This window comes from Labeo rohita, chromosome 9, assembly GCF_022985175.1.
Source record: "Labeo rohita strain BAU-BD-2019 chromosome 9, IGBB_LRoh.1.0, whole genome shotgun sequence".
In the NCBI taxonomy this organism is placed as follows: domain Eukaryota; kingdom Metazoa; phylum Chordata; class Actinopteri; order Cypriniformes; family Cyprinidae; genus Labeo; species Labeo rohita.
In genome coordinates, this window is record NC_066877.1 from 17,734,280 (window position 1) to 17,743,203 (window position 8,924).

At 32.5% G+C, this 8,924-nt stretch overlaps 1 protein-coding gene across 2 annotated transcripts in view; it reads right to left on the reverse strand.

Moving 5' to 3' along the window:
• arhgap15 (Rho GTPase activating protein 15) overlaps positions 1–7,029 on the reverse strand; it is a 43,300-nt gene extending 36,271 nt beyond the window's left edge. The window contains exons 1-6 of one of the 2 annotated variants that reach the window (XM_051119405.1): positions 6,906–7,029; positions 3,663–3,807; positions 2,916–2,975; positions 2,494–2,555; positions 2,317–2,404; positions 1,457–1,546 (exon numbers count right to left, since the gene is read on the reverse strand). In XM_051119405.1, the coding sequence (XP_050975362.1) occupies positions 1,457–1,546; positions 2,317–2,404; positions 2,494–2,555; positions 2,916–2,975; positions 3,663–3,797 (435 nt within the window). In that variant the 5' untranslated portion in view covers positions 3,798–3,807; positions 6,906–7,029. The remainder of the gene's footprint in view (positions 1–1,456; positions 1,547–2,316; positions 2,405–2,493; positions 2,556–2,915; positions 2,976–3,662; positions 3,808–6,905) is intronic. The other variant, XM_051119406.1, reaches the window with a different exon arrangement.
• Positions 7,030–8,924: the final 1,895 nt, after the last annotated feature.

Consider the following 8,924-nt stretch of genomic DNA (forward strand, 5'->3'; position numbering starts at 1 on the left):
AAAAAAAAAAAGATTTCTGGGCAAAATACTGGACAGCAAGTAGCGGCAGCGATAAGATATTATAAGTGCGCGATGAGATCGGAAATCGGCTTTTTATCCTCGCTTTGCCTCATTATGTGAACTAACTCTGCTATCAGTTTATTGATAAGCGTTTGGTGCACTCAAAACACCAGCCTCAAGATTATCTCGCTTTACATAAATCCTAATGAAAAGTCTTTATGATAACAATGACTGGACAGAAACGCCAAGAAATGCTTTAAAGAGTTTCGAATCCTGAAAGATCCATCCAGTCATTGTGTGCAGATAAAAGATGGCGTACACCAGTCAAAAGTTTTTGAACAGTAAGATTTTTAATGTTTCTTAAAGAAGCTCACCAAGCCAGCATTCATTTGATCCAAGGTACAGCAAAAACAGAAACAAATATTTTTACTATTTAAAATAACTGTTTTCTATTAGAACATATTTTATAATGTAATTTATTCCTGTGAATTCAAAGCTGAATTTTTAGCATCATTACTCCAGTCACATGATGCTTCAAAAATCTTTCTAATATTCTGATTTGGTGCTCAAAAACATTTATTATTGTTATTATGTTGAAACAGGTGAGTAGAATTTTTTTCAGGTTTCTTTGATGAATAGAAAGTTCAGAAGAACAGCATTCATCTGAAATGGAAATCTTGTGAAACATTATAAATGTCTTTATCATCACTTTTGATCAATTTAAAGCATCCTTGCTAAATAAACGTATTAATTTCTATAATTTTTGATAAAGTTTTTCTGTAAAGCTTTTGAAAGGTATAGTGTACAATCATAAAAAAAAGCTCTGCTGATCTTTGGATCTTTCTATTCATCAAAGAATCCTGAACAAAAATGTACTCAACTGTTTTAAATATTGATAATAATAATAATAATAATAATAATAATAATAAAATGTTTTTTAAACAGCAAATCAACAGAAAACTGATAGTAAGTAATGATGCTGAAAATGTAGCTTTGATTACAGGAATAAATTATATTTTTAAAATATATTCAAATAGAAAACACTTTTTCTAAATAGTAAAAAATATTTCAAAATGTTACTGTTTTTGCTGTATTTCGGATCAAATAAATACAAGCTTGGTGAGCAGAAGAGACTTCTTTAAAAAACATTTAAAATTTTACTGTTCAAAAACTTTTGACTGGTAGTGTATATTTTTCTCTTAAAGGTTTTTACGAGGTTTTCAATCCCTTGAGACTTCATAAATGTATTGAGTAACTTGGTTAAGATGTGATCTTACAAAATTTGAGATTATTAGAGATGAAGCAGGAAGTCCGAGCTGTTATCTGAGGTGAGACGGTGTGACACAAAATAAACACCGATGACAATCAACATTGTATAATGAGATAACATTATATAATTATAGCTGAAAAACAGATGAAAGGATGAACTTTGGCTCATCGCGTCCCACTGTCCTACCTGAATCACGTTCTTTCGGCTGGATTTTTCTGTTGTCCAGTCGATTGCAGCCCCACACAGATCCACACCATCTGGTTTACCACCTGGTTTCTGTGGAGAAAGTACAATTATTTAAACACGTCTGCCAGGATACTAAATAGAAACACCACGTTTCTTGTGTCTTACGTGACTGTGTTAAATAATAAACAATTGATGACCACAATGTTTTGATACAGAACAGATCGCCTAATATTATATAATAATAGATCACATTCGTCAGGAGATTTTCACATTTAGATTTCAAATGCTTTGCAGGCGAGCGGCAGAAATAAAAAAAGAGCGTCACGTCTACAGTTTTAATGAGGTGGCAAAAATACTTAACTTCATCCTGATAACCTCTATGCGTATTGCCCACAGAAATGGCAGAGAGCTCGAGGGCTTTATGGCCACTTGACCATGAGTGATGTTGAAACTAATATGAGTTGACCCCATCGATGGCCTCGACATACCATTTACAAGCACGACAAGCCTGCGAAGGTAGCAAGGCTCTTCTCATCCGAACCTCATGTCTCTATCACAGCCACATGCTGCTCAAATCAGCAGAATAATAATATAGCTGAGAGTCCTGTGCATGACGGGTAAATATTTCTTTTTTCAGCAGTGTTTTAAATAGTCGGGATCAAAGGCGAAGTTAAGAAGTGAGACAAATATGGAAATCATTACGCTTCCCCACCCAGTCGCTAACAGTTATGCTGCTTAATGCACATATGTAGCTATTCATTAAATTCTGCTGTTTATTTTATGTTTCAGTTTTATGATTTTACACTTTTTTGAGTTCTTTTATTATAAAGGTATTATAAAGGTATGTGCTGTGGTCTTACCAAATTTGCCACGGCTTCTTGTTTGCTTTCTTTATAGAACAATAGCTGATTGGAGCAAAGAACAACCCAGGTTGAAGTCCAGTTTTTCCTGTGAAAATAATCTTTAAAAATTCACAAACAGGCAAACAGATAAATACTGATGGATAGATTGATAAATTGATTGATAGTTAAACAAACCGTAATTTCTTTCCTCCTTCAGCAATTTTGGCTTTGTTCAAATATTCTCCTTTTAAAATAGTCTGTAACAGAATGAAACATACAGAACACAAGCACAACAATATTCAGTCTTCCAGAATTTCAAAACTACAATGGTTAAAAAAAGGTTTGAAAACTATCTGGTTGGCCGCAGCATTTTCATTTATTTTACTGGTTAATTTACTGGTTAAAAAAAGAGAAAGGAGTTTTGAAACCAGGCTTCCCATTTGTGTAATGAAATACTAAACTCTGTTTACACAGCTCAGATTTCCGTTCTTCAAAATAATCATTATATTATGAACTTTTGTGAGCGTAAATCAGTCACTGCAGGCTTTTCTGTCTCTCACTTTTAAAAACTCAATTTTATGTGATTGTGGTGATGGAGGAGGGACGACAGATCATACCTGCGGCCCAACAGAACCATCAACGTTATGCTGAGACTGGTTCCTCCGGTGACGGTTGATCTAAACAAAGAAATATCTTTTACCCAAATCCTGTTGCCTCACTAAAATTATTGACTATTATGCACAATTTTTTTTGTAATATAAATGCTATAATATATCATATATATTTTTATTATTATTATACATTTTTAGAGAAATTTACATGCAACATTTACCTAGAGATCAAATCCTATCGGGTTATTTGATTTTTTTCTACAGTTTATGGTTTGCTTTTTACAGTCACTGCACAAAATTTTCTTTGCATGCATGTTTACAAGAGTAAGAGCAATCTAATAGTTAATTTAATTGTATGCATGTTTAATATTCCTTCATAATTCTGAATAAAATTACAATTTAGTGTAAGTTTTTTTTTTTTTGTAATTCCTAGCTAAATATACAGACTATGCGACAAAGAGCAACAAGCGAAACAGATGCAGATTATGTTTTGTGTTGTCGTTTTTTTACTTGGTGAAAATGGCTACATTTTCACTGTGGTAAACGCAGCCGGTCCTGTGCTGCAGTACTGGCCTGCCCTCTGCTGTTCTGTGTCTGTGTTTCTAAAAACAGCCGTTGCAACAGGAAACTGCAAATAAGGTGCTGCAAATAATGCAGTTACCCACAGTCATGCAGCATGAATTTTCAGAATGCACACAGGGGTATAAAATCATTTAACTGGTCCTGTAGCGTGTGAATCGTGCTCATGCTCACAGGTTTCTGTAGTGTGTCAGGCTCTGGTAGGACCATAGATTTTGTCTGGCTGAGTCGCTCCCCAGTGTTGGTTTGAGAGCTCTTGATCCTCATCTGAACGGCTCCAGGAAGCACCATTGCTGGCTGCTTCTGCATCGCTGTGACACTGAGAAAAACAGCAATAACATAAATCTGTCATTTGTCATTTTTTATTGGCTCAGAATATGTACAATGCATGAATCAGACACACACACACACACACAATTAGAATCAAAGCATTGCTTTAGCCAACAGAAATATCAATTAATAAACTGTATAAAATTGCACTTAAATAAAAACTTGCTCCGACCTGACATTTATGAAAATATCCCTGTTTTGAGAACACACTTTATCCTTTTGTTAGAAAATTGCCTTAATTTTACATTTGACTCCTTTCTGAATGCATTCCAGGGTGATTTTATGCTCACTTGTTTACACAGCAGCTTATTTTAACTTTGAGAACAGAATTTGCAGGAAAAAAAGACCCTAATTTAAGATCATTTTGAGCTAGGAGTTTAAAACCAACAGTCAAAACCAAAGCTTGAGAAAACACACATTTGAGTAACTGAACCTTTGTCTGAAAACCTTATAGTTACTGAGATATACCCATACAGAAATGTAATATTTGACATATATTGCTGTATATATGTTAACTATAAGCTGAAATACAATTTTCACATAAATACAGTACATTCCTATATATATGAAGAGTTCAAATGTTCAGATGCAAAACCAGCTAAAAGCCACCTCGGTCAAAAATGAGATATGAACGCTCCTGACACATAGTATACGTGCATCAAATACTTTTACTTCAAACTCGCTAAATTCCAGCCTCAGCCCAATCAGAAGTACCAGTACTTACATAGAAACCTATACAAAGTAACCAGAAAGAAATGCTCATTTTAAAGAAATATGTCAGATGAATTTAGAGACTTTTGCATCTGAACTATCTGAATATACATGAAGAGTTCAGATGCAAAACCAGCTAAATCCATCTGACGTCTTTCTTTAAAAAATGCATTTTTATCAGGCTCAGATGTATAGGTTTCTATGTAAGTACCGGTACTTCTGATCGGGCTGAGGCTGGGATTTTAGCGAGTTTGAAGAAAATTTTTTTGATAGACGTATAATATGTGTCAAGAGCATTCACTCAGTATCATTATCTCATTTTTGACCGAGATGGCTTTTAGCTGGTTTTGCATCTGAACTCTTCATATATAAAATGGTGTTTTCATATGGTATTATATGTGGCATATATATTATTTCAACAATATATGATTTTATTTATGTATGCAACTTTATTAAAACAACATATATACAAAACAACTTTTTAAGATAAAGGTCTAGCATTTATATCTACTTATATATACTTACGTACTCTATTAATAATAATACTTAATAATACTTAATATTTACTACTTAATACTTATATATAACACATATTAATGGGTTTTAGGTTGATATACATACAACATAAAGACTACGTATTTATATATACATTAATATATGAAATTGTTCTAATTTCTGTTGGCTTACATATATGTTTTTACCTCATATGATAATATCTTTCATTTATGGAAAATTTTGTATATATTACACTTGGATATGGGTAGGGCTGATGACAACTTCCCTTTGTGACAACTAGCCCCGGTCTTACCTAACATTAGTTGGTTTCGTAGTAGCATGTAGTTCGTTTAAAGGTATATTTTTCACAAAACTCTTTCTGGAGGCATAAAACTAGAATTGCAGGCAATTCCATTGCATTTCAGTACTACTGTTTTCAAGACATGGACTGAATTCACTTCCTGAATTATTTTCATTCTGTAAGCAACAATAACAATTTCAAGATTCAGCTTTTAAAAATGTTTATATAGTGATATATAGACTACATTTGGTTGTTTTCTTTGACATATTTCAATAATGTGTCATTATTTATTTTGCTGTCTGTAAGCAGCTTTTAATGTCAAATGTTTCTTGTGAAAGTTTCAACATCAGTGTTATTGCACCATTGAGCGGAGAGTGGAGGAACTCATCTGTCATGTTTTTTTGTTTTTTTTTCCAGCATCTGAGCTACCCCACAGATAGATGCATATATATATATATATATATATGTGTGTGTGTGTGTGTGTGTGTGTGTATATCTATGTATGTATATTTATATGTATATATATATAAATAAATATAAAATATAAAATATATAAACAACCAACTCTTGCAAAACTCATGTGAATTTCACACTTACAGCCATGGCTGTCATTATTGTAGCAGGTTTCAGACAGTGGCAATTCTGTCAACCGCTAAACTACTTTCTTTTCTCTTTTTTCTTTTTTTTTTAGGTCACTTTATTCAAAACGAACTATATATAAGTGACCATTTACAACATAATGCAAAAAATACATATTTTATTACATTAATCATATTCTAATAACTAATTATTGACTAATCATACTTATGTTTCCCAGTTATATGGTTATTTTTATTTGATTATTATTATTTGTCAATCTAAGGTAATACAAAGACTGTGTATATATGTATTTAAACTATTTCTGTAGTTGGTAAACCATGAAATCTGCTTTTTCTATGATAGCGCATGCTAGCATGACAGGAAATAAATAAATCTTCAAAAAAAAAGCACAACGGAAACAGTGGCACTTTCAGCCATGCATGACAAGTTGCCTTTTTTCACAATGGTTTTCAGAGTGGGCAACTGTTTGCAAACTCCTCTGTATAATAAAACTGAATGTCATATTTTAAACATCCAACTTATCAGTTCTAACATTTTGCCAGGGAAGTACAGGGAAAAGATTTAGTTCATACACAATCAAGTCTTTTCATCCGACTTTTCAGAAACAAAACATTTTGAACTTCTGACCTGACGTATTGTTGTACACGATACTATTATATCATATAATGGCATATACATGCATTTAAATGCATGTACATAATGTACATAATCTCTTGATGTGCATGTACAATAACACATAACTGTCCCTTTACATATCTAATTTTCTTTAAGCAGCATTTACCTGATATGCAGTAAAGAGATAAGAAATACAGATCTAACTTAGAGAAGTGCAGGCAAAATGTAAGCAACCAACAGTAAGCCTTCAGTAAGCAGCTGCCACCCAGAAAACATTTCATTAGTCACATCATCTCTGTACATTTCATACATTCTGTCATTACCCACTGCTGCTGCTGCAAAATGAATAAAGTGGACACTCGTACCTGGTTCTCGGCCGTATTCCAAAAAAAAAAACTGCTCAAAACCTGTTTCAGCAGAGACAGAGAGAGAAAGTGTCGTTTGGAGGAAGTGTACAAGTCACATGGGACACTCAAACCCTACGTCTCTCAAGATGTGCAAGCATTAGTGCATACATGGGGCTTCTGCTATTACACACTCTTCACTTCCTGAGGCCTGTCACAACAGTTTCAGTCAAGATGGCTGCTGTGAGCTCACAAGAACAGATGAAAGCAGATCAGCACCATTTCACCCCGAGACGTCTCCATAGAGATCGATACGATGATGAGACTCTCTCTTAATTTGTTTAAATTAGACCTGGTTTTGGGGCCAAATAACTTGGTTTTCATTTCTACATAAAGGTAGTGATTTCTATATGATTGGCATAATGCATATAATACTGTAAGGTATTTTTTGTATTGTTTTACCCACAGTATAGTGTTATTATCCTTAAAAACTACAGTGATTTTGTTTCTTTTGTTCTTTCTGTCTTTATTTTACTATTATCGTTTTTATTACGTCTAACCAGATCTCTTGCAATAATTTCCATTTCAGCTGTTTGAGGTTTATGTGTATGTTTAAATATATGTTTGGTGTACCATAGCCCTGGTCGGCACTGTTCATTCAGGAAATGCTATAATAGCATGTGGTTTGAAGCTCCTCTACCCGCTTAGCCTTTTTCATTTTGCACTAAACTAAAAACTAAGGGACCCAAATTATATCTAGGGGCCAATAACAATGCATATAAAATAAACTAAATAAACCTTTAATAGCAATAATTAATTATTTAATTATCTGTTTAATAATATAACATTTTGTGTATTTTAACAGAAAAACGGTTCTGTTTTGAAGTAATTATTTATTATTTATTCATTATTTATAACTTATTGAATAAGTCGAATAAGTTTAATAATAATAATTAAACTTATTTAACTTATTTAATAATACGTTTAATCATGTTAAAAAAAAATACAATCAAACTACAATAACAACCTGTGTGTTTAAATGTCATAGTGAATGCAGAGCACAGTTAGGCCACTAGATGGAGACCTTCATTTTATAGATAAAACGAAACATTTTATAAATATAATATATAATTATAATACAAAAGAATTTGTCCTTTTTAACAATAATTCAAGATTTCTTTTTAATTCCGGACACATAACATATAAACAATAAATGCCTTGTAAATAAATCAATGTAAAGTGTCCAGTACTTGTATTCAGCCACTAGATGGAGACAAACACAAAATGAGAATTTCACTATTTATATCATTGTATATACTTGGAAAAAAAAATGGAAAATTGATGAAGAAGAAAAACAACAACAATATATATATATATATATATATATATATATATATATATTGTCATTAATATAATTCATATAATTATATATATTTAATTTTGACAGGTTTAGAAATCAATCCACAATAAACTGAGCCATATGCACTATTAAAATCACACTAAAATCACTCAGATCAGAGAATTCCTCTTACTACTTTTTTTAATTTTGAAGTTACACAACAGCTGGTTATATAATAGCCATTATCAAAGAAAATGTGACTCCTCATGATACAATTTCAGAGTAAAATCTGAGATCCAGAATGGTTTTGTGAGATTCACTCATGCAAGTATTGCAGTAAGGTCTTTTGTAAAGCTTAAAGCAGCCTAAGAAGGTAATATGATACTATAAACATAGTGCAGCGCTTTAGTATTCATCAGCGCAATGAATAAGCAGCACACATTAAGTATGCATCGCACATATACCAAAATAAAATGCTATTTCATTTCAAAAAGGCTGACAGGCCTTGCTTCAGTAAAGAAAAAAGGCTGCTTACTAATCCCACAGCCAGGTCTCATTGATTTTCTGCTTATTTTATTTTATTTTTTTACGTTTTGTGGGTTTATTTTGCTTATAAAAATAATGTCTGTTAATTTTAACAAAAACAGCCCACCAGCCTCTTCGTGTTTCTAGTACAAATGATGTGGGACTAGTTACACTGT